The sequence below is a fragment of the Myxine glutinosa genome, chromosome 11 (assembly GCF_964187855.1).
Source record: "Myxine glutinosa chromosome 11, kmMyxGlut1.1, whole genome shotgun sequence".
Lineage (NCBI taxonomy): Eukaryota > Metazoa > Chordata > Myxini > Myxiniformes > Myxinidae > Myxine > Myxine glutinosa.
Window position 1 is genome coordinate 49,049,274 of NC_136271.1, and position 27,471 is coordinate 49,076,744.

The window sequence follows — 27,471 nt, forward strand, 5'->3', positions numbered from 1 at the left end:
CAGTAGTTATAGTAATATCATTTTCATTACAAATTAAATTTTATGTAAACAAATCCAACAGGAGTGAAGTCGATGACGAGCCATCGCATATCCCCACGCTTCGTGCCTTAAGCAAAGTTGAAAGACGGCAAAACGTTCCACCAGGAATGATCCCAATATCAAATTTTGAGTTTAAAAAAAAATGTTGTTTTGACCCTGTGAGCTGTGACCCTAAGTCCATGAATTATTAAAATAGGTCTTGGTTTATTTAGCTTAGTTCATGCTCTCCTGGGGCATGCACTGGGGGTCAAACCCATTCAAACGTCCCCCAATGTTGATCGCATATACCATATAAAGACTCATTTAAAAAAAATGTTTAAAACGTGCCTGTAATAGCATTTTGTGGGTTTTGACCTTGACCTTTTGACCTATCCCCAGGGCCCGAAAGGTTGGGACCAAAAATAATACTGCGCTCTCATCTTCTTTCCATGCGGTGATCATAACTATCAGGTTTGGTAAATTTCTGCACAACCTTTTAGGAGGAGATAGTGTGATGGACAGACAGACAGACGAAGCTGATTACAATATCCCCCCATTTTGTTTTAAAAGCTTGGGGATACTAATGAAAAGGCCACGATGAGTCGGCAGAGCATACATACCAGGGGGCATATCGAGACAGATGTTCAACTTTCCATATCCGAGCTGGGACGTGCCGTGATGGAGGTGTGATGAAGGAAGTCAGCCAGGGAGAGACTGCAAAACAAAGATCGTTTGGACATACATTATAGATAACGATAAAGTGGAAAGATGCTCAAAAGGCCTTTTATTCTTACACTTGTTGAAAGAGCTCAAAATGAGAGGTTCAAATTCAATAAGGAATGCATTGAGGTGTTGTCTGCAGCTGCCACTTCAAGAAAAGGAGAAAGTAAAATGAGTTTACCAACTTATTGATTTATTCAAAACATTTGATTGGGTAAACTTACCTTGGATTATATGGAGATCGTTTTAGGGTTATGAACAAAGTACAGGCTGTCCACAAAGCCTTGTTCCGGTTTAAAAATAGATCACAACCAAACCAAAAGAAACACAATGATGATACAGTTTTTTTTTTGGCATTTTGTTCTATCTACGAGTATATTAATAGGAAGAGTACCCACCCAAAATGACGGGAAAAGCCAGCATAGGATCCCCTGCCCTCTCTCCTCTCTCCCCCAGTCCTGTCTCCCTCCACTGTCTCCCCTCGCCTTCTCCTGTCTCCCTTCTTTCTCTTTCTCCCCTCTACCTTCCCAAAACCCCTCACCCTCCCCTGCATCCTCTCTTCCTCCCCTGTCTCCCTTCTTTCCCCCACTCCCCCGCTCCCCTCTACCTTCCAAAATACCCTCACCCTCCCCCATCTCCCCTCTCTCCACTCTCTTCCCCACTCTCCTCTCTCCCTCACCTGTCTCCCTTCTTTCTCCCACTCTCCTCTACCTTCCCAAATCCCCTCACCCTCCACTGTATCTTCTCTTCCTCCCCTGTCTCCCTTCTTTCTCCCACTCTCCTTTACCTTCCCAAATCCCCTCACCCTCCCCTGTATCTTCCCTTCCTCCCCTGTCTCCCTTCTTTCCCCCACTCCCCCGCTCCTCTCTACCTTCCAAAATACCCTCACCCTCCCCCATCTCCCCTCTCTCCACTCTCTTCCCCACTCCCCTCTCTCCCTCACCTGTCTCCCCTCTCCCTCCCTCTCCTGTCTCTCCTCTCTTCCCCACTCCCCTCTACCTTCCCAAATCCCCTCACCATCCCCCATCTCCCCTCTCTCCCTCACCTGTCTCCCCTCTCTTCCCCACTCATCTTCACGTGCACGTAACCATGCCAAAGGTTTTTTTCAACCAAGTAAATTGATGATTACCTTTGCAACGGTAGATAAATCAGGTGAAGGTACAGAGTTGGAGTTCAAAACCGCAGACAGACGTTTCTGGGGGCGAAATACGTTACCAGTGAAAGAAGATGTCGTGCAGTGTGTGGACATACACACAGAAACACTCCGCTGGGACCCGAATCAACAACAATCACCGACATGGACGGCGATCTTATGCACTTGTGGCACTACTTTATTAATACACAATTAATATTAATAAAGAGATGCAAAATAAAATAATACTGGATTTTTTTTTTTTTTTACATGATCAAGGCTCGTGGAAAAGCAAGAACACACACAGAACAGACGATGACGTTCACGGAATCAACAAAAGTTGATACGGAAAGTGGAATTCCGAATCCAAAAAGATCACCACTGGTGTCCCTGTCTGGTAATAAAATCAAATCAAAATATGGTGGGAAATAAAATCAGATAACCAAATATATCAGCTTTTAATAAGCCGTCATGATACAATAAGGATGGGTGCAAAAACTCAACACAACACAAAGGATTTTACACACAAAGTTCGGGATTATATATGTATATATATGTATATATACACGCCCAGACCAGCAATCAGACCCACGTATTCTGGAAAAACCGGACCAGTGCTCCGCCATCTGAGCTATCTGGGTGACCCTGACTGAGCATGCAATTGTCCCACACACAGAATTGCCACTCCCTTTCTGTCAATACTTCCGGGGCACTCGCTGCCAACCAGAGGAGCATCAACGGCCTGAACACGATAGGGTCTTCCTCCATTGGGGGGACAAATCCATGTCCTCTATTATAAACACCACTGGGTGTGTATTGAAGTGTAATTGCTTCTATATAATAAATGTATGTTGTACAAAGAATACATAAAGGAAGACCAACATTCATGAGGATGAGAAATCTGTGTAAATAATGAGGATGAGTGAAACGTGTAAATAATGAGGATGAGAGAAATATGTAAATAATGAGGATGAGTGAAATCTGTAAATAATGAGGATGAGTGAAATCCGTAAATAATGAGGATGAGTGAAATCTGTAAATAATGAGGATGAGAGAAATCCGTAAATAATGAGGATGAGTGAAATCTGTAAATAATGAGGATGAGAGAAATCCGTAAATAATGAGGATGACTGAAATGTGTAAATAATGAGGATGAGTGAAATCTGTAAATAATGAGGATGAGAAATCTGTAAATAATGAGGATGAGTGAAATCTGTAAATAATGAGGATGAGAGAAATCCGTAAATAATGAGGATGACTGAAATCCGTAAATAATGAGGATGAGTGAAATCCGTAAATAATGAGGATGACTGAAATGTGTAAATAATGAGGATGAGTGAAATCTGTAAATAATGAGGATGAGAAATCTGTGTAAATAATGAGGATGAGTGAAATGTGTAAATAATGAGGAGTGAAATCTGTAAATAATGAGGATGAGTGAAATCTGTAAATAAAGGAGGATGAGTGAAATCTGTAAATAAAGGAGGATGAGTGAAATCTGCAAATAATGAGGAAGAGTGAAATCTGGAAATAAAGGAGGATGAGTGAAATCTGCAAATAATGAGGATGAGAGAAATCTGTAAATAATGAGGATGAGAGAAATCTGCAAATAATAAGGATGAGTGAAATCTGGAAATAAAGGAGCATGAGTGAAATCTGAAAATAATGATGACTGAAATCTGGAAATAATGAGGATGAGAGAAATCTGTAAATAATGAGGCTGAGTGAAATCTGTAAATAAAGGAGCATGAGTGAAATCTGGAAATAATGAGGCTGAGTGAAATCTGTAAATAATAAAGCATGAGTGAAATCTGTAAATAATGAGGATGAGTGAAATCTGTAAATAATGAGGATGAGTGAAATCTGTAAATAATGAGGATGAGAGAAATATGTAAATAATGAGGATGAGAGAAATCTGTAAATAATGAGGATGAGTGAAATCTGTAAATAAAGGAGGTTGAGTGAAATCTGTAAATAATGAGGATGAGTGAAATCTGTCAATAATGAGGATGAATGAAATCTGTAAATAATGAGGAGAGTGAAATCTGTAAATAATGAGGATGAGTGAAATCTGCAAATAATGAGGATGAGAGAAATATGGAAATATTGAGGATGAGTGAAATATGGAAATAATGAGGAGGAGTGAAATCTGCAAATAAAGGAGGATGAGTGAAATCTGGAAATAAAGGAGGATGAGTGAAATCTGGAAATAATGAGGATGAGTGAAATCTGTAAATAATGAGGATGAGTGAAATCTGTAAATAAAGTAGGATGAGTGAAATCTGTAAATAATGAGGATGAGTGAAATCTGTAAATAATGAGGATGAGTGAAATGTGTAAAGAATGAGGATGAGTGAAATCTGTAAATAAAGTAGGATGAGTGAAATCTGTAAATAATGAGGATGAGTGAAATCTGTAAATAAAGGAGCATGAGTGAAATCTGTAAACAATGAGGATGAGTGAAATCTGTAAATAAAGGAGGATGAGTGAAATCTGTAAATAATGAGGATGAGTGAAATCTGTAAATAATGAGGATGAGTGAAATGTGTAAATAATGAGGATGAGTGAAATGTGTAAATAATGAGGATGAGTGAAATGTGTAAATAATGAGGATGAGAGAAATATGTAAACAATGAGGATGAGTAAAATCTGTAAATAATGAGGATGAGTGAAATCTGTAAATAATGAGGATGAGTGAAATGTGTAAATAATGAGGCTGAGTGAAATGTGTAAATAATGACGATGAGAGAAATATGTAAATAATGAGGCTGAGTGAAATCTGTAAATAATGAGGGTGAGTGAAATCTGTAAATAATGAGGATGACTGAAATGTGTAAATAATGAGGATGAGTGAAATCTGTAAATAATGAGGGTGAGTGAAATCTGTAAATAATGAGGATGACTGAAATGTGTAAATAATGAGGATGAGTGAAATCTGTAAATAATGAGGATGAGTGAAATCTGTAAATAAAGGAGGATGAGTGAAATCTGCAAATAATGATGAGAGAAATCTGTAAATAATGAGGATGAGTGAAATCTGTGAATAAGGAGGATGAGTGAAATCTGTAAATAATGAGGGTGAGAGAAATCTGGAAATAATGAGCGTGAGTGAAATCTGCAAATAACGAGGATGAGTGAAATCTGTAAATAATGAGGGTGAGAGAAATCTGGAAATAATGAGGGTGAGTGAAATCTGTAAATAATGAGGATGGGAGAAATCTGTAAATAATGAGGATGACTGAAATGTGTAAATAATGAGGATGAGTGAAATCTGTAAATAATGAGGATGAGAAATCTGTGTAAATAATGAGGATGAGTGAAATGTGTAAATAATGAGGATGCGTGAAATGTGTAAATAATGAGGATGAGAAATCTGTGTAAATAATGAAGATGAGTGAAATGTGTAAATAATGAGGATGAGTGAAATCTGTAAATAATGAGGATGAGTGAAATCTGCAAATAATGAGGAAGAGTGAAATCTGGAAATAAAGGAGGATGAGTGAAATCTGTAAATAATGAGGATGAGTGAAATCTGTAAATAAAGGAGGATGAGTGAAATCTGTAAATAATGAGGATGAGTGAAATCTGTAAATAAAGGAGGATGAGTGAAATCTGTAAATAATGAGGATGAGAGAAATCTGTAAATAATGAGCATGAGTGAAATCTGGAAGTAATGAGGATGAGTGAAATCTGGAAGTAATAAGGATGAGTGAAATCTGCAAATAATGAGGATGAGTGAAATCTGTAAATTATGAGGATGAGTGAAATCTGTAAATAATGAGGATGAGTGAAATCTGTAAATAATGAGGGAGAGTGAAATCTGTAAATAATGAGGATGAGAGAAATCTGTAAATAATGAGGATGAGTGAAATCTGTAAATAAAGGATGAGTGAAATCTGTAAATAATGAGGATGAGAGAAATCTGGAAATAATGAGGATGAGTGAAATCTGTAAATAATGAGGATGAGTGAAATCTGGAAATAATGAGGATGAGAGAAATATGGAAATAATGAGGATGAGAGAAATATGGAAATAATGAGGATGAGAGAAATATGGAAATAATGAGGATGAGTGAAATATGGAAATAATGAGGATGAGAGAAATCTGTAAATAATGAGGAAGAGAGAAATCTGTAAATAATGAGGATGAGTGAAATCTGTAAATAAAGAGGTTGAGTGAAATCTGTAAATAATGACGATGAGTGAAATCTGTAAATAATGAGGATGAATGAAATCTGTAAATAATGAGGGTGAGTGAAATCTGTAAATAACGAGGGTGAGTGAAATCTGCAAATAATGAGGATGAGAGAAATATGGAAATAATGAGGATGAGTGAAATATGGAAATAATGAGGAGGAGTGAAATCTGTAAATAATGAGGATTAGTGAAATCTGTAAATAATGAGGATGAGAGAAATATGTAAATAATGAGGCTGAGTGAAATCTGTAAATAATGAGGATGAGAGAAATATGGAAATAATGAGGATGAGATAAATATGTAAATAAAGGAGGATGAGTGAAATATGTAAATAATGAGGATGAGTGAAATCTGTAAAATAATGAGGATGAGTGAAATCTGGAAATAATGAGGATGAGTGAAATCTGTAAATAATGAGGATGAGTGAAATCTGTAAATAATGAGGATGAGAGAAATATGTAAATAATGAGGATGAGTGAAATCTGTAAATAATGAGGATGAGTGAAATATGGAAATAATGAGGATGAGTGAAATCTGTAAATGATGAGGATGAGTGAAATCTGTAAATAATGAGGATGAGAGAAATCTGTAAATAATGAGGATGAGAGAAATCTGTAAATAATGAGGATGAGTGAAATCTGGAAATAATGAGGATGAGAGAAATATGGAAATAATGAGGAGAGAAATATGTAAATAAAGTAGGATGAGTGAAATCTGGAAATAATGAGGATGAGTGAAATCTGTAAATAATGAGGATGAGTGAAATCTGCAAAAAATGAGGATGAGTGAAATCTGTAAATAATGAGGATGAGTGAAATCTGTAAATAATGAGGATGAGTGAAATCTGTAAATAATGAGGATGAGTGAAATCTGCAAATAATGAGGATGAGAGAAATATGGAAATAAAGGAGGATGAGTGAAATCTGCAAATAATGAGGATGAGTGAAATCTGCAAATAATGAGGATGAGAGAAATCTGTAAATAATGAGGATGAGAGAAATCTGTAAATAATGAGGATGAGAGAAATCTGTAAATAATGAGGATGAGCGAAATCTGTAAATAATGAGGATGAGCAAAATCTGTAAATAATGAGGATGAGAGAAATCTGTAAATAATGAGGATGAGAGAAATCTGTAAATAATGAGGATGAGTGAAATCTGTAAATAATGAGGATGAGTGAAATCTGTAAATAATGAGGATGAGTGAAATATGTAAATAAAGGAGGATGAGTGAAATCAGTAAATAATGAGGATGAAAGAAATCTGTAAATAATGAGGATGAGTGAAATCTGTAAATAATGAGGATGAGCGAAATCTGTAAATAATGAGGATGAGTGACATCTGCAAATAATGAGGATGAGAGAAATCTGTAAATAATGAGGATGAGAGAAATCTGCAAATAATGAGGATGAGAGAAATCTGTAAATAAAGGAGGATGAGTGAAATCTGCAAATAATGAGGATGAGAGAAATCTGTAAATAATGAGGATGAGAGAAATCTGTAAATAATGAGGATGAGAGAAATCTGTAAATAATGAGGATGAGAGAAATCTGTAAATAAAGGAGGATGAGTGAAATCTGGAAATAATGAGGATGAGTGAAATCTGTAAATAATGAGGATGAGTGAAATCTGTAAATAATGAGGATGAGAGAAATATGTAAATAATGAGGATGAGTGAAATCTGTAAATAATGAGGATGAGTGAAATATGGAAATAATGAGGATGAGTGAAATCTGTAAATGATGAGGATGAGTGAAATCTGTAAATAATGAGGATGAGAGAAATCTGTAAATAATGAGGATGAGAGAAATCTGTAAATAATGAGGATGAGTGAAATCTGTAAACAATGAGGCTGAGTGAAATCTGTAAATAATGAGGATGAGTGAGATCTGTAAATAATGAGGATGAGTGAAATCTGTAAATAATGAGGATGAGTGAAATCTGTAAATAATGAGGCTGAGCGAAATCTGCAAATAATGAGGATGAGTGAAATCTGCAAATAATGAGGATGAGTGAAATCTGTAAATAAAGGAGGATGAGAGAAATCTGTAAATAATGAGGATGAGAGAAATCTGTAAATAATGAGGATGAGAGAAATCTGTAAATAAAGGAGGATGAGTGAAATCTGCAAATAATGAGGATGAGAGAAATCTGTAAATAATGAGGATGAGAGAAATCTGTAAATAATGAGGATGAGAGAAATCTGTAAATAATGAGGATGAGCGAAATCTGTAAATAATGAGGATGAGCAAAATCTGTAAATAATGAGGATGAGAGAAATCTGTAAATAATGAGGATGAGAGAAATCTGTAAATAATGAGGATGAGTGAAATCTGTAAATAATGAGGATGAGTGAAATCTGTAAATAATGAGGATGAGTGAAATATGTAAATAAAGGAGGATGAGTGAAATCAGTAAATAATGAGGATGAAAGAAATCTGTAAATAATGAGGATGAGTGAAATCTGTAAATAATGAGGATGAGCGAAATCTGTAAATAATGAGGATGAGTGACATCTGCAAATAATGAGGATGAGAGAAATCTGTAAATAATGAGGATGAGAGAAATCTGCAAATAATGAGGATGAGAGAAATCTGTAAATAAAGGAGGATGAGTGAAATCTGCAAATAATGAGGATGAGAGAAATCTGTAAATAATGAGGATGAGAGAAATCTGTAAATAATGAGGATGAGAGAAATCTGTAAATAATGAGGATGAGAGAAATCTGTAAATAAAGGAGGATGAGTGAAATCTGGAAATAATGAGGATGAGTGAAATCTGTAAATAATGAGGATGAGTGAAATCTGTAAATAATGAGGATGAGTGAAATCTGTAAATAATGAGGATGAGTGAAATCTGTAAATAATGATGATGAGTGAAATCTGTAAATAATGAGGATGACAGAAATCTGTAAATAATGACGATGAGTGAAATCTGTAAATAATGATGAGTGAAATCTGCAAATAATGAGGATGAGTGAAATCTGTAAATAATGATGAGAGAAATATGTAAATAATGAGGATGAGTTAAATATGGAAATAATGAGGATGAGTGAAATCTGTAAATAATGAGGATGAGTGAAATCTCTAAATAATGAGGATGAGTGAAATCTGTAAATAATGAGGATGAGTGAAATCTGTAAATAACGAGGATAAATGAAATCTGCAAATAATGAGGATGAGTGAAATCTGTAAATAATGATGAGAGAAATATGTAAATAATGAGGATGAGTGAAATACAGAAATAATGAGGATGAGTGAAATCTGTAAATAATGAGGATGAGTGAAATACAGAAATAATGAGGATGAGTGAAATCTGTAAATAATGAGGATGAGTGAAATCTGTAAATAATGATGAGAGAAATATGTAAATAATGAGGATGAGTGAAATATGTAAATAATGAGGATGAGTGAAATCTCTAAATAATGAGGATGAGTAAAATCTGTAAATAATGAGGCTGAGCGAAATCTGCAAATAATGAGGATGAGAGAAATCTGTAAATAATGAGGATGAGTGAAATCTGTAAATAATGAGGATGAGTGAAATCTGTAAATAATGAGGGTGAGTGAAATCTGTAAATAATGAGGGTGAGTGAAATCTGTAAATAATGAGGATGAGAGAAATATGGAAATAATGAGGATGAGATAAATATGTAAATAATGAGGATGAGAGAAATCTGTAAATAAAGGAGGATGAGAGAAATCTGTAAATAATGAGGATGAGAGAAATCTGTAAATAATGAGGATGAGAGAAATCTGTAAATAATGAGGATGAGCGAAATCTGTAAATAAAGGAGGATGAGTGAAATCTGTAAATAATGAGGATGAGAGAAATCTGTAAATAATGAGGATGAGTGAAATCTGTAAATAATGAGGATGAGTGAAATCTGTAAATAATGAGGATGAGTGAAATCTGTAAATAATGAGGATGAGTGAAATATGTAAATAAAGGAGGAAGAGTGAAATCAGTAAATAATGAGGATGAAAGAAATCTGTAAATAATGAGGATGAGTGAAATCTGTAAATAATGAGGATGAGTGAAATCTGTAAATAATGAGGATGAGTGACATCTGCAAATAATGAGGATGAGTGAAATCTGTAAATAAAGGAGGATGAGAGAAATCAGTAAATAATGAGGATGAGAGAAATCTGGAAATAATGAGGATGAGAGAAATCTGTAAATAAAGGAGGATGAGTGAAATCTGCAAATAATGAGGATGAGAGAAATCTGTAAATAATGAGGATGAGAGAAATCTGTAAATAATGAGGATGAGAGAAATCTGTAAATAATGAGGATGAGTGAAATCTGTAAATAATGAGGATGAGTGAAATCTGGAAATAATGAGGATGAGAGAAATCTGTAAATAATGAGGATGAGTGAAATCTGGAAATAATGAGGATGAGAGAAATATGGAAATAATGAGGATGAGAGAAATATGTAAATAAAGTAGGATGAGTGAAATCTGGAAATAATGAGGATGAGTGAAATCTGTAAATAATGAGGATGAGTGAAATCTGTAAATAATGATGAGTGAAATCTGTAAATAATGAGGATGAGTGAAATCTGTAAATAATGAGGATGAGTGAAATCTGTAAATAATGAGGATGAGTGAAATCTGTAAATAAAGGAGCAGGAGTGAAATCTGTAAATAATGAAGATGAGTGAAATCTGTAAATAATGAGGATGAGTGAAATCTGTAAATAATGAGGATGAGTGAAATCTGTAAATAATGAGGATGAGTGAAATCTGTAAATAAAGGAGGATGAGTGAAATCTGTAAATAATGAGGATGAGTGAAATCTGTAAATAAAGGAGGATGAGTGAAATCTGTAAATAATGAGAATGAGTGAAATCTGTAAATAAAGGAGGATGAGTGAAATCTGTAAATAATGAGGATGAGAGAAATCTGTAAATAATGAGCATGAGTGAAATCTGTAAATAATGAGGGAGAGTGAAATCTGTAAATAATGAGGATGAGAGAAATCTGTAAATAATGAGGATGAGAGAAATCTGTAAATAATGAGGATGAGTGAAATCTGTAAATTATGAGGATGAGTGAAATCTGTAAATAATGAGGATGAGTGAAATCTGTAAATAATGAGGGAGAGTGAAATCTGTAAATAATGAGGATGAGAGAAATCTGTAAATAATGAGGATGAGAGAAATCTGTAAATAATGAGGATGAGTGAAATCTGTAAATAAAGGATGAGTGAAATCTGTAAATAATGAGGATGAGTGAAATCTGTAAATTATGAGGATGAGTGAAATCTGTAAATAATGAGGATGAGTGAAATCTGTAAATAATGAGGGAGAGTGAAATCTGTAAATAATGAGGATGAGAGAAATCTGTAAATAATGAGGATGAGAGAAATCTGTAAATAATGAGGATGAGTGAAATCTGTAAATAAAGGATGAGTGAAATCTATAAATAATGAGGATGAGAGAAATCTGGAAATAATGAGGATGAGTGAAATCTGTAAATAATGAGGATGAGTGAAATCTGGAAATAATGAGGATGAGAGAAATATGGAAATAATGAGGATGAGAGAAATATGGAAATAATGAGGATGAGAGAAATATGGAAATAATGAGGATGAGTGAAATCTGCAAATAATGAGGATGAGAGAAATATGGAAATAAAGGAGGATGAGTGAAATCTGCAAATAATGAGGATGAGAGAAATCTGTAAATAATGAGGATGAGAGAAATCTGTAAATAATGAGGATGAGAGAAATCTGTAAATAATGAGGATGAGCGAAATCTGTAAATAATGAGGATGAGCAAAATCTGTAAATAATGAGGATGAGAGAAATCTGTAAATAATGAGGATGAGAGAAATCTGTAAATAATGAGGATGAGTGAAATCTGTAAATAATGAGGATGAGTGAAATCTGTAAATAATGAGGATGAGTGAAATATGTAAATAAAGGAGGATGAGTGAAATCAGTAAATAATGAGGATGAAAGAAATCTGTAAATAATGAGGATGAGTGAAATCTGTAAATAATGAGGATGAGCGAAATCTGTAAATAATGAGGATGAGTGACATCTGCAAATAATGAGGATGAGAGAAATCTGTAAATAATGAGGATGAGAGAAATCTGCAAATAATGAGGATGAGAGAAATCTGTAAATAAAGGAGGATGAGTGAAATCTGCAAATAATGAGGATGAGAGAAATCTGTAAATAATGAGGATGAGAGAAATCTGTAAATAATGAGGATGAGAGAAATCTGTAAATAATGAGGATGAGAGAAATCTGTAAATAAAGGAGGATGAGTGAAATCTGGAAATAATGAGGATGAGTGAAATCTGTAAATAATGAGGATGAGTGAAATCTGTAAATAATGAGGATGAGAGAAATATGTAAATAATGAGGATGAGTGAAATCTGTAAATAATGAGGATGAGTGAAATATGGAAATAATGAGGATGAGTGAAATCTGTAAATGATGAGGATGAGTGAAATCTGTAAATAATGAGGATGAGAGAAATCTGTAAATAATGAGGATGAGAGAAATCTGTAAATAATGAGGATGAGTGAAATCTGTAAACAATGAGGCTGAGTGAAATCTGTAAATAATGAGGATGAGTGAGATCTGTAAATAATGAGGATGAGTGAAATCTGTAAATAATGAGGATGAGTGAAATCTGTAAATAATGAGGCTGAGCGAAATCTGCAAATAATGAGGATGAGTGAAATCTGCAAATAATGAGGATGAGTGAAATCTGTAAATAAAGGAGGATGAGAGAAATCTGTAAATAATGAGGATGAGAGAAATCTGTAAATAATGAGGATGAGAGAAATCTGTAAATAAAGGAGGATGAGTGAAATCTGCAAATAATGAGGATGAGAGAAATCTGTAAATAATGAGGATGAGAGAAATCTGTAAATAATGAGGATGAGAGAAATCTGTAAATAATGAGGATGAGCGAAATCTGTAAATAATGAGGATGAGCAAAATCTGTAAATAATGAGGATGAGAGAAATCTGTAAATAATGAGGATGAGAGAAATCTGTAAATAATGAGGATGAGTGAAATCTGTAAATAATGAGGATGAGTGAAATCTGTAAATAATGAGGATGAGTGAAATATGTAAATAAAGGAGGATGAGTGAAATCAGTAAATAATGAGGATGAAAGAAATCTGTAAATAATGAGGATGAGTGAAATCTGTAAATAATGAGGATGAGCGAAATCTGTAAATAATGAGGATGAGTGACATCTGCAAATAATGAGGATGAGAGAAATCTGTAAATAATGAGGATGAGAGAAATCTGCAAATAATGAGGATGAGAGAAATCTGTAAATAAAGGAGGATGAGTGAAATCTGCAAATAATGAGGATGAGAGAAATCTGTAAATAATGAGGATGAGAGAAATCTGTAAATAATGAGGATGAGAGAAATCTGTAAATAATGAGGATGAGAGAAATCTGTAAATAAAGGAGGATGAGTGAAATCTGGAAATAATGAGGATGAGTGAAATCTGTAAATAATGAGGATGAGTGAAATCTGTAAATAATGAGGATGAGTGAAATCTGTAAATAATGAGGATGAGTGAAATCTGTAAATAATGATGATGAGTGAAATCTGTAAATAATGAGGATGACAGAAATCTGTAAATAATGACGATGAGTGAAATCTGTAAATAATGATGAGTGAAATCTGCAAATAATGAGGATGAGTGAAATCTGTAAATAATGATGAGAGAAATATGTAAATAATGAGGATGAGTTAAATATGGAAATAATGAGGATGAGTGAAATCTGTAAATAATGAGGATGAGTGAAATCTCTAAATAATGAGGATGAGTGAAATCTGTAAATAATGAGGATGAGTGAAATCTGTAAATAACGAGGATAAATGAAATCTGCAAATAATGAGGATGAGTGAAATCTGTAAATAATGATGAGAGAAATATGTAAATAATGAGGATGAGTGAAATACAGAAATAATGAGGATGAGTGAAATCTGTAAATAATGAGGATGAGTGAAATACAGAAATAATGAGGATGAGTGAAATCTGTAAATAATGAGGATGAGTGAAATCTGTAAATAATGATGAGAGAAATATGTAAATAATGAGGATGAGTGAAATATGTAAATAATGAGGATGAGTGAAATCTCTAAATAATGAGGATGAGTAAAATCTGTAAATAATGAGGCTGAGCGAAATCTGCAAATAATGAGGATGAGAGAAATCTGTAAATAATGAGGATGAGTGAAATCTGTAAATAATGAGGATGAGTGAAATCTGTAAATAATGAGGGTGAGTGAAATCTGTAAATAATGAGGGTGAGTGAAATCTGTAAATAATGAGGATGAGAGAAATATGGAAATAATGAGGATGAGATAAATATGTAAATAATGAGGATGAGAGAAATCTGTAAATAAAGGAGGATGAGAGAAATCTGTAAATAATGAGGATGAGAGAAATCTGTAAATAATGAGGATGAGAGAAATCTGTAAATAATGAGGATGAGCGAAATCTGTAAATAAAGGAGGATGAGTGAAATCTGTAAATAATGAGGATGAGAGAAATCTGTAAATAATGAGGATGAGTGAAATCTGTAAATAATGAGGATGAGTGAAATCTGTAAATAATGAGGATGAGTGAAATCTGTAAATAATGAGGATGAGTGAAATATGTAAATAAAGGAGGAAGAGTGAAATCAGTAAATAATGAGGATGAAAGAAATCTGTAAATAATGAGGATGAGTGAAATCTGTAAATAATGAGGATGAGTGAAATCTGTAAATAATGAGGATGAGTGACATCTGCAAATAATGAGGATGAGTGAAATCTGTAAATAAAGGAGGATGAGAGAAATCAGTAAATAATGAGGATGAGAGAAATCTGGAAATAATGAGGATGAGAGAAATCTGTAAATAAAGGAGGATGAGTGAAATCTGTAAATAATGAGGATGAGTGAAATCTCTAAATAATGAGGATGAGTGAAATCTGTAAATAATGAGGATGAGTGAAATCTGTAAATAACGAGGATAAATGAAATCTGTAAATAATGAGGATGAGTGAAATACAGAAATAATGAGGATGAGTGAAATCTGTAAATAATGAGGATGAGTGAAATCTGTAAATAATGATGAGAGAAATATGTAAATAATGAGGATGAGTGAAATATGTAAATAATGAGGATGAGTGAAATCTCTAAATAATGAGGATGAGTAAAATCTGTAAATAATGAGGCTGAGCGAAATCTGCAAATAATGAGGATGAGAGAAATCTGTAAATAATGAGGATGAGTGAAATCTGTAAATAATGAGGATGAGTGAAATCTGTAAATAATGAGGGTGAGTGAAATCTGTAAATAATGAGGGTGAGTGAAATCTGTAAATAATGAGGATGAGAGAAATATGGAAATAATGAGGATGAGATAAATATGTAAATAATGAGGATGAGAGAAATCTGTAAATAAAGGAGGATGAGAGAAATCTGTAAATAATGAGGATGAGAGAAATCTGTAAATAATGAGGATGAGAGAAATCTGTAAATAATGAGGATGAGCGAAATCTGTAAATAAAGGAGGATGAGTGAAATCTGTAAATAATGAGGATGAGAGAAATCTGTAAATAATGAGGATGAGTGAAATCTGTAAATAATGAGGATGAGTGAAATCTGTAAATAATGAGGATGAGTGAAATCTGTAAATAATGAGGATGAGTGAAATATGTAAATAAAGGAGGAAAAATAAAGGAGGAAGTTCCCCAAGGCAGTGTTCTGGGCCCTGTGCTTTTTCTCGTCTTCATCAATGATCTCTCTGACTCTCTTGAAAATCCTCTCTATCTCTTTGCTGATGACTCCACTCTCTGCCGCTCCATTCCTCTTCCCTCAGATCGGCAGTCTGCAGCCTCCTCACTCTCTGAAGACCTGGACAAAATCACAGACTGGTCAAACAAGTGGAACATGTCTTTCAATCCTGCCAAATCTCACTCTCTTACTATGTCTCTCCGAAAAGATCGACTGGACAACCCTCCCATCTACTTTCTCAACAATCCTCTCCAAGAAGTTCTGTCACTCAAGCTTTTGGGTCTCACTATCTGCCATGATCTTTCTTGGGAAAACCACATTTCCAAGCTGGCCTCCAAAGCCAGTCGCCGACTGGGCATCCTCCGTCGTGCGAAGTCCTTCCTCGGCACACCTGAGCTCCTCACCACATACAAGGCTTTCATCCGCAGCTCAATGGAATACTGTTCTCCCCTATGGGCTGGTGCTCCTGCCTCACACCTGGCTCGGCTTCACGCTGTTGAATCCAAAGCTTTCAAAATCATTGGAATCTCCCGCGATGAAGCTATCTCTGAGGGCCTTTCACTCACTCACCGCAGGCAGGTAGGTGGTCTTTCTGTCTTCTACCGACTCCTCTCCGGCCTTGCTCCCCCAGCTCTCTCTGTGCTCTGTCCCCCAAATATTCCTACAGGTCGCACAAGATCTGCCAGCAACCCTCTGATGGTTAAACTGCCGAAATCTCGGCTCTCTGCTCACCTTCACTCTTTCATTCCTCTTTTCTCCCGCCTGTGGAACAAACTCCCACACTCCCTTCAATCCCTCTCCTCCCTCCAGGTCTTTAAAACAGCTGTTCACCACCATCTCTTATCTTCCCCCATCCATAACCTTGATCTTTTCTACCCCCACTAATTCACCCCAGATCCACCTTGTTTGAAATTCCAACTTATTTCCTGGAAATCCTGGCAGTGTCCATATGTTTATACCTCTCCCACCCCCCCCCCCTTCACATGCCTCCCCCCCTTCACATGCCTCCCCCCCTTCACATGCCTCCCCCCCAAAGCCCTCTCCCTCCCACAGATCTCTCCATGTCTCCATGTCTCTCGGTCCCTGCTCTCAAATGTTGTGTTTGTGTCCTTCCCCCTCTCTCCCCATCTTGTCTACCGCTCCCGATGTTATTTGTTTTATGTGTCTGTTTGTCTTTCTGTGTGATTAATGTTCGCTCTTTCACGAGCCTCGATCTTGTATACAAAAAAAAAAAAAAAAAAAAAAAAAAAAAAAAAAAAAAAAAGAGTGAAATCAGTAAATAATGAGGATGAAAGAAATCTGTAAATAATGAGGATGAGTGAAATCTGTAAATAATGAGGATGAGTGAAATCTGTAAATAATGAGGATGAGTGACATCTGCAAATAATGAGGATGAGTGAAATCTGTAAATAAAGGAGGATGAGAGAAATCAGTAAATAATGAGGATGAGAGAAATCTGGAAATAATGAGGATGAGAGAAATCTGTAAATAAAGGAGGATGAGTGAAATCTGCAAATAATGAGGATGAGAGAAATCTGTAAATAATGAGGATGAGAGAAATCTGTAAATAATGAGGATGAGAGAAATCTGTAAATAATGAGGATGAGTGAAATCTGTAAATAATGAGGATGAGTGAAATCTGGAAATAATGAGGATGAGAGAAATCTGTAAATAATGAGGATGAGTGAAATCTGGAAATAATGAGGATGAGAGAAATATGGAAATAATGAGGATGAGAGAAATATGTAAATAAAGTAGGATGAGTGAAATCTGTAAATAATGAGGATGAGTGAAATCTGTAAATAATGAGGATGAGTGAAATCTGTAAATAATGATGAGTGAAATCTGTAAATAATGAGGATGAGTGAAATCTGTAAATAATGAGGATGAGTGAAATCTGTAAATAATGAGGATGAGTGAAATCTGTAAATAAAGGAGCAGGAGTGAAATCTGTAAATAATGAAGATGAGTGAAATCTGTAAATAATGAGGATGAGTGAAATCTGTAAATAATGAGGATGAGTGAAATCTGTAAATAATGAGGATGAGTGAAATCTGTAAATAAAGGAGGATGAGTGAAATCTGTAAATAATGAGGATGAGTGAAATCTGTAAATAAAGGAGGATGAGTGAAATCTGTAAATAATGAGAATGAGTGAAATCTGTAAATAAAGGAGGATGAGTGAAATCTGTAAATAATGAGGATGAGAGAAATCTGTAAATAATGAGCATGAGTGAAATCTGTAAATAATGAGGGAGAGTGAAATCTGTAAATAATGAGGATGAGAGAAATCTGTAAATAATGAGGATGAGAGAAATCTGTAAATAATGAGGATGAGTGAAATCTGTAAATTATGAGGATGAGTGAAATCTGTAAATAATGAGGATGAGTGAAATCTGTAAATAATGAGGGAGAGTGAAATCTGTAAATAATGAGGATGAGAGAAATCTGTAAATAATGAGGATGAGAGAAATCTGTAAATAATGAGGATGAGTGAAATCTGTAAATAAAGGATGAGTGAAATCTGTAAATAATGAGGATGAGTGAAATCTGTAAATTATGAGGATGAGTGAAATCTGTAAATAATGAGGATGAGTGAAATCTGTAAATAATGAGGGAGAGTGAAATCTGTAAATAATGAGGATGAGAGAAATCTGTAAATAATGAGGATGAGAGAAATCTGTAAATAATGAGGATGAGTGAAATCTGTAAATAAAGGATGAGTGAAATCTGTAAATAATGAGGATGAGAGAAATCTGGAAATAATGAGGATGAGTGAAATCTGTAAATAATGAGGATGAGTGAAATCTGGAAATAATGAGGATGAGAGAAATATGGAAATAATGAGGATGAGAGAAATATGGAAATAATGAGGATGAGAGAAATATGGAAATAATGAGGATGAGTGAAATATGGAAATAATGAGGATGAGAGAAATCTGTAAATAATGAGGAAGAGAGAAATCTGTAAATAATGAGGATGAGTGAAATCTGTAAATAAAGAGGTTGAGTGAAATCTGTAAATAATGAGGATGAGTGAAATCTGTAAATAATGAGGATGAATGAAATCTGTAAATAATGAGGGTGAGTGAAATCTGTAAATAATGAGGGTGAGTGAAATCTGCAAATAATGAGGATGAGAGAAATTTTTATTTTTTATTTTTTATTTTTTTTTGTATACAAGATCGAGGCTCGTGAAAGAGCGAACATTAATCACACAGAAAGACAAACCGACACATAAAACATATAACATCGGGAGCGGTAGACAAGATGGGGAGAGAGAGGGAAGGACACAAACACAACATTTGAGAGCAGGGACCGAGAGACATGGAGACATCGAGAGATCTGAGAGAGGGCGAGGGCTTTGGGGGGGGGGGCATGGGAAGGGGGCGGTGGGAGAGGTATAAAACATATGGACACTGCCAGGACTTCCAGGAAAGAAGTTGGAATTTCAAACAAGGTGGATCTGGGGTGAATTAGCGGGGGTAGAAAAGATCAAGGTTTTGGATGGGGGAAGATAAGAGATGGTGGTGAACAGCTGTTTTAAAGACCTGGAGGGAGGAGTGGGATTGAAGGGAGTGAGGGAGTTTGTTCCAGAGGCGGGAGAAAAGAGGAATGAAAGAGTGAAGGTGAGCAGAGAGCCGAGATTTCGGCAGTTTAACCATCAGAGGGTTGCTGGCAGATCTTGTGCGACCTGTAGGAATATTTGGGGGACAGAGCACAGAGAGAGCTGGGGGTGCAAGGCCGGAGAGGAGTCGGTAGAAGACAGAAAGACCACCTACCTGCCTGCGGTGAGTGAGTGAAAGGCCCTCAGAGATAGCTTCATCGCGGGAGATTCCAATAATTCTGAAAGCTTTGGTTTCAACAGCGTGAAGCCGAGCTAGGTGTGAGGCAGGAGCACCGGCCCATAGGGGAGAACAGTATTCCATTGAGCTGCGGATGAAAGCCTTGTATGTGGTGAGGAGCTCAGGTGTGCCGAGGAAGGACTTCGCACGACGGAGGATGCCCAGTCGGCGACTGGCTTTGGAGGCCAGCTTGGAAATGTGGTTTTCCCAAGAAAGATCATGGCAGATAGTGAGACCCAAAATCTTGAGCGACAGAACTTCTTGGAGAGGATTGTTGAGAAAGTAGATGGGAGGGTTGTCCAGTCGATCTTTTCGGAGAGACATAGTAAGAGTGTGAGATTTGTCAGGATTGAAAGACATGTTCCACTTGTTTGACCAGTCTGTGATTTTGTCCAGGTCTTCAGAGAGTGAGGAGGCAGCAGACTGCCGATCTGAGGGAAGAGGAATGGAGCGGCAGAGAGTGGAGTCATCAGCAAAGAGATAGAGAGGATTTTCGAGAGAGTCAGAGAGATCATTGATGAAGACCAGAAAAAGCACGGGGCCCAGAACACTGCCTTGGGGAACTCCAGCCTGAACAGGAAGAGGAGATGAGAGAAACCCATTCAGGGCCACACGTTGACGACGACTAGAAATATGGAAATAATGAGGATGAGAGAAATCTGGAAGTAATGAGGATGAGTGAAATCTGTAAATAATGAGGATGAGTGAAATCTGTAAATAATGAGGGAGAGTGAAATCTGTAAATAATGAGGATGAGAGAAATCTGTAAATAATGAGGATGAGAGAAATCTGTAAATAATGAGGATGAGTGAAATCTGTAAATAAAGGATGAGTGAAATCTGTAAATAATGAGGATGAGAGAAATCTGGAAATAATGAGGATGAGTGAAATCTGTAAATAATGAGGATGAGTGAAATCTGGAAATAATGAGGATGAGAGAAATATGGAAATAATGAGGATGAGTGAAATATGGAAATAATGAGGATGAGTGAAATCTGGAAATAATGAGGATGAGAGAAATCTGTAAATAATGAGGATGAGTGAAATCTGGAAATAATGAGGATGAGAGAAATATGGAAATAATGAGGATGAGAGAAATATGTAAATAAAGTAGGATGAGTGAAATCTGGAAATAATGAGGATGAGTGAAATCTGTAAATAATGAGGATGAGTGAAATCTGTAAATAATGATGAGTGAAATCTGTAAATAATGAGGATGAGTGAAATCTGTAAATAATGAGGATGAGTGAAATCTGTAAATAATGAGGATGAGTGAAATCTGTAAATAAAGGAGCAGGAGTGAAATCTGTAAATAATGAAGATGAGTGAAATCTGTAAATAATGAGGATGAGTGAAATCTGTAAATAATGAGGATGAGTGAAATCTGTAAATAATGAGGATGAGTGAAATCTGTAAATAAAGGAGGATGAGTGAAATCTGTAAATAATGAGGATGAGTGAAATCTGTAAATAAAGGAGGATGAGTGAAATCTGTAAATAATGAGAATGAGTGAAATCTGTAAATAAAGGAGGATGAGTGAAATCTGTAAATAATGAGGATGAGAGAAATCTGTAAATAATGAGCATGAGTGAAATCTGTAAATAATGAGGGAGAGTGAAATCTGTAAATAATGAGGATGAGAGAAATCTGTAAATAATGAGGATGAGAGAAATCTGTAAATAATGAGGATGAGTGAAATCTGTAAATTATGAGGATGAGTGAAATCTGTAAATAATGAGGATGAGTGAAATCTGTAAATAATGAGGGAGAGTGAAATCTGTAAATAATGAGGATGAGAGAAATCTGTAAATAATGAGGATGAGAGAAATCTGTAAATAATGAGGATGAGTGAAATCTGTAAATAAAGGATGAGTGAAATCTGTAAATAATGAGGATGAGTGAAATCTGTAAATTATGAGGATGAGTGAAATCTGTAAATAATGAGGATGAGTGAAATCTGTAAATAATGAGGGAGAGTGAAATCTGTAAATAATGAGGATGAGAGAAATCTGTAAATAATGAGGATGAGAGAAATCTGTAAATAATGAGGATGAGTGAAATCTGTAAATAAAGGATGAGTGAAATCTGTAAATAATGAGGATGAGAGAAATCTGGAAATAATGAGGATGAGTGAAATCTGTAAATAATGAGGATGAGTGAAATCTGGAAATAATGAGGATGAGAGAAATATGGAAATAATGAGGATGAGAGAAATATGGAAATAATGAGGATGAGAGAAATATGGAAATAATGAGGATGAGTGAAATATGGAAATAATGAGGATGAGAGAAATCTGTAAATAATGAGGAAGAGAGAAATCTGTAAATAATGAGGATGAGTGAAATCTGTAAATAAAGAGGTTGAGTGAAATCTGTAAATAATGAGGATGAGTGAAATCTGTAAATAATGAGGATGAATGAAATCTGTAAATAATGAGGGTGAGTGAAATCTGTAAATAATGAGGGTGAGTGAAATCTGCAAATAATGAGGATGAGAGAAATTTTTATTTTTTATTTTTTATTTTTTTTTGTATACAAGATCGAGGCTCGTGAAAGAGCGAACATTAATCACACAGAAAGACAAACCGACACATAAAACATATAACATCGGGAGCGGTAGACAAGATGGGGAGAGAGAGGGAAGGACACAAACACAACATTTGAGAGCAGGGACCGAGAGACATGGAGACATCGAGAGATCTGAGAGAGGGCGAGGGCTTTGGGGGGGGGGGCATGGGAAGGGGGCGGTGGGAGAGGTATAAAACATATGGACACTGCCAGGACTTCCAGGAAAGAAGTTGGAATTTCAAACAAGGTGGATCTGGGGTGAATTAGCGGGGGTAGAAAAGATCAAGGTTTTGGATGGGGGAAGATAAGAGATGGTGGTGAACAGCTGTTTTAAAGACCTGGAGGGAGGAGTGGGATTGAAGGGAGTGAGGGAGTTTGTTCCAGAGGCGGGAGAAAAGAGGAATGAAAGAGTGAAGGTGAGCAGAGAGCCGAGATTTCGGCAGTTTAACCATCAGAGGGTTGCTGGCAGATCTTGTGCGACCTGTAGGAATATTTGGGGGACAGAGCACAGAGAGAGCTGGGGGTGCAAGGCCGGAGAGGAGTCGGTAGAAGACAGAAAGACCACCTACCTGCCTGCGGTGAGTGAGTGAAAGGCCCTCAGAGATAGCTTCATCGCGGGAGATTCCAATAATTCTGAAAGCTTTGGTTTCAACAGCGTGAAGCCGAGCTAGGTGTGAGGCAGGAGCACCGGCCCATAGGGGAGAACAGTATTCCATTGAGCTGCGGATGAAAGCCTTGTATGTGGTGAGGAGCTCAGGTGTGCCGAGGAAGGACTTCGCACGACGGAGGATGCCCAGTCGGCGACTGGCTTTGGAGGCCAGCTTGGAAATGTGGTTTTCCCAAGAAAGATCATGGCAGATAGTGAGACCCAAAATCTTGAGCGACAGAACTTCTTGGAGAGGATTGTTGAGAAAGTAGATGGGAGGGTTGTCCAGTCGATCTTTTCGGAGAGACATAGTAAGAGTGTGAGATTTGTCAGGATTGAAAGACATGTTCCACTTGTTTGACCAGTCTGTGATTTTGTCCAGGTCTTCAGAGAGTGAGGAGGCAGCAGACTGCCGATCTGAGGGAAGAGGAATGGAGCGGCAGAGAGTGGAGTCATCAGCAAAGAGATAGAGAGGATTTTCGAGAGAGTCAGAGAGATCATTGATGAAGACCAGAAAAAGCACGGGGCCCAGAACACTGCCTTGGGGAACTCCAGCCTGAACAGGAAGAGGAGATGAGAGAAACCCATTCAGGGCCACACGTTGACGACGACTAGAAATATGGAAATAATGAGGATGAGAGAAATCTGGAAGTAATGAGGATGAGTGAAATCTGTAAATAATGAGGATGAGTGAAATCTGTAAATAATGAGGGAGAGTGAAATCTGTAAATAATGAGGATGAGAGAAATCTGTAAATAATGAGGATGAGAGAAATCTGTAAATAATGAGGATGAGTGAAATCTGTAAATAAAGGATGAGTGAAATCTGTAAATAATGAGGATGAGAGAAATCTGGAAATAATGAGGATGAGTGAAATCTGTAAATAATGAGGATGAGTGAAATCTGGAAATAATGAGGATGAGAGAAATATGGAAATAATGAGGATGAGTGAAATATGGAAATAATGAGGATGAGTGAAATCTGGAAATAATGAGGATGAGAGAAATCTGTAAATAATGAGGATGAGTGAAATCTGGAAATAATGAGGATGAGAGAAATATGGAAATAATGAGGATGAGAGAAATATGTAAATAAAGTAGGATGAGTGAAATCTGGAAATAATGAGGATGAGTGAAATCTGTAAATAATGAGGATGAGTGAAATCTGTAAATAATGATGAGTGAAATCTGTAAATAATGAGGATGAGTGAAATCTGTAAATAATGAGGATGAGTGAAATCTGTAAATAATGAGGATGAGTGAAATCTGTAAATAAAGGAGCAGGAGTGAAATCTGTAAATAATGAAGATGAGTGAAATCTGTAAATAATGAGGATGAGTGAAATCTGTAAATAATGAGGATGAGTGAAATCTGTAAATAATGAGGATGAGTGAAATCTGTAAATAAAGGAGGATGAGTGAAATCTGTAAATAATGAGGATGAGTGAAATCTGTAAATAAAGGAGGATGAGTGAAATCTGTAAATAATGAGAATGAGTGAAATCTGTAAATAAAGGAGGATGAGTGAAATCTGTAAATAATGAGGATGAGAGAAATCTGTAAATAATGAGCATGAGTGAAATCTGTAAATAATGAGGGAGAGTGAAATCTGTAAATAATGAGGATGAGAGAAATCTGTAAATAATGAGGATGAGAGAAATCTGTAAATAATGAGGATGAGTGAAATCTGTAAATTATGAGGATGAGTGAAATCTGTAAATAATGAGGATGAGTGAAATCTGTAAATAATGAGGGAGAGTGAAATCTGTAAATAATGAGGATGAGAGAAATCTGTAAATAATGAGGATGAGAGAAATCTGTAAATAATGAGGATGAGTGAAATCTGTAAATAAAGGATGAGTGAAATCTGTAAATAATGAGGATGAGTGAAATCTGTAAATTATGAGGATGAGTGAAATCTGTAAATAATGAGGATGAGTGAAATCTGTAAATAATGAGGGAGAGTGAAATCTGTAAATAATGAGGATGAGAGAAATCTGTAAATAATGAGGATGAGAGAAATCTGTAAATAATGAGGATGAGTGAAATCTGTAAATAAAGGATGAGTGAAATCTGTAAATAATGAGGATGAGAGAAATCTGGAAATAATGAGGATGAGTGAAATCTGTAAATAATGAGGATGAGTGAAATCTGGAAATAATGAGGATGAGAGAAATATGGAAATAATGAGGATGAGAGAAATATGGAAATAATGAGGATGAGAGAAATATGGAAATAATGAGGATGAGTGAAATATGGAAATAATGAGGATGAGAGAAATCTGTAAATAATGAGGAAGAGAGAAATCTGTAAATAATGAGGATGAGTGAAATCTGTAAATAAAGAGGTTGCGTGAAATCTGTAAATAATGAGGATGAGTGAAATCTGTAAATAATGAGGATGAATGAAATCTGTAAATAATGAGGGTGAGTGAAATCTGTAAATAATGAGGGTGAGTGAAATCTGCAAATAATGAGGATGAGAGAAATTTTTATTTTTTATTTTTTATTTTTTTTTGTATACAAGATCGAGGCTCGTGAAAGAGCGAACATTAATCACACAGAAAGACAAACCGACACATAAAACATATAACATCGGGAGCGGTAGACAAGATGGGGAGAGAGAGGGAAGGACACAAACACAACATTTGAGAGCAGGGACCGAGAGACATGGAGACATCGAGAGATCTGAGAGAGGGCGAGGGCTTTGGGGGGGGGGGCATGGGAAGGGGGCGGTGGGAGAGGTATAAAACATATGGACACTGCCAGGACTTCCAGGAAAGAAGTTGGAATTTCAAACAAGGTGGATCTGGGGTGAATTAGCGGGGGTAGAAAAGATCAAGGTTTTGGATGGGGGAAGATAAGAGATGGTGGTGAACAGCTGTTTTAAAGACCTGGAGGGAGGAGTGGGATTGAAGGGAGTGAGGGAGTTTGTTCCAGAGGCGGGAGAAAAGAGGAATGAAAGAGTGAAGGTGAGCAGAGAGCCGAGATTTCGGCAGTTTAACCATCAGAGGGTTGCTGGCAGATCTTGTGCGACCTGTAGGAATATTTGGGGGACAGAGCACAGAGAGAGCTGGGGGTGCAAGGCCGGAGAGGAGTCGGTAGAAGACAGAAAGACCACCTACCTGCCTGCGGTGAGTGAGTGAAAGGCCCTCAGAGATAGCTTCATCGCGGGAGATTCCAATAATTCTGAAAGCTTTGGTTTCAACAGCGTGAAGCCGAGCTAGGTGTGAGGCAGGAGCACCGGCCCATAGGGGAGAACAGTATTCCATTGAGCTGCGGATGAAAGCCTTGTATGTGGTGAGGAGCTCAGGTGTGCCGAGGAAGGACTTCGCACGACGGAGGATGCCCAGTCGGCGACTGGCTTTGGAGGCCAGCTTGGAAATGTGGTTTTCCCAAGAAAGATCATGGCAGATAGTGAGACCCAAAATCTTGAGCGACAGAACTTCTTGGAGAGGATTGTTGAGAAAGTAGATGGGAGGGTTGTCCAGTCGATCTTTTCGGAGAGACATAGTAAGAGTGTGAGATTTGTCAGGATTGAAAGACATGTTCCACTTGTTTGACCAGTCTGTGATTTTGTCCAGGTCTTCAGAGAGTGAGGAGGCAGCAGACTGCCGATCTGAGGGAAGAGGAATGGAGCGGCAGAGAGTGGAGTCATCAGCAAAGAGATAGAGAGGATTTTCGAGAGAGTCAGAGAGATCATTGATGAAGACCAGAAAAAGCACGGGGCCCAGAACACTGCCTTGGGGAACTCCAGCCTGAACAGGAAGAGGAGATGAGAGAAACCCATTCAGGGCCACACGTTGACGACGACTAGAAATATGGAAATAATGAGGATGAGAGAAATCTGGAAGTAATGAGGATGAGTGAAATCTGTAAATAATGAGGATGAGTGAAATCTGTAAATAATGAGGGAGAGTGAAATCTGTAAATAATGAGGATGAGAGAAATCTGTAAATAATGAGGATGAGAGAAATCTGTAAATAATGAGGATGAGTGAAATCTGTAAATAAAGGATGAGTGAAATCTGTAAATAATGAGGATGAGAGAAATCTGGAAATAATGAGGATGAGTGAAATCTGTAAATAATGAGGATGAGTGAAATCTGGAAATAATGAGGATGAGAGAAATATGGAAATAATGAGGATGAGTGAAATATGGAAATAATGAGGATGAGAGAAATCTGTAAATAATGAGGATGAGAGAAATATGGAAATAATGAGGATGAGTGAAATATGGAAATAATGAGGATGAGAGAAATCTGTAAATAATGAGGAAGAGAGAAATCTGTAAATAATGAGGATGAGTGAAATCTGTAAATAAAGAGGTTGAGTGAAATCTGTAAATAATGAGGATGAGTGAAATCTGTAAATAATGAGGATGAATGAAATCTGTAAATAATGAGGGTGAGTGAAATCTGTAAATAATGAGGGTGAGTGAAATCTGCAAATAATGAGGATGAGAGAAATATGGAAATAATGAGGATGAGTGAAATCTGGAAGTAATAAGGATGAGTGAAATCTGTAAATAATGAGGATGAGTGAAATCTGTAAATTATGAGGATGAGTGAAATCTGTAAATAATGAG

At 36.4% G+C, this 27,471-nt stretch overlaps 1 protein-coding gene across 2 annotated transcripts in view; it reads right to left on the reverse strand.

The window, feature by feature from the left end:
• LOC137418629 (guanine nucleotide-binding protein G(I)/G(S)/G(O) subunit gamma-2) overlaps positions 1-27,471 on the reverse strand; it is a 131,675-nt gene that overhangs the window by 20,700 nt on the left and 83,504 nt on the right. For both annotated transcript variants that reach the window (XM_068104720.2, XM_078786643.1), the window contains 2 exons: positions 1,868-1,933; positions 639-732 (listed from right to left, as the gene is read on the reverse strand). In XM_068104720.2, coding sequence (XP_067960821.1) covers positions 639-648 — 10 coding nt within the window. In that variant the 5' untranslated portion in view covers positions 649-732; positions 1,868-1,933. The remainder of the gene's footprint in view (positions 1-638; positions 733-1,867; positions 1,934-27,471) is intronic.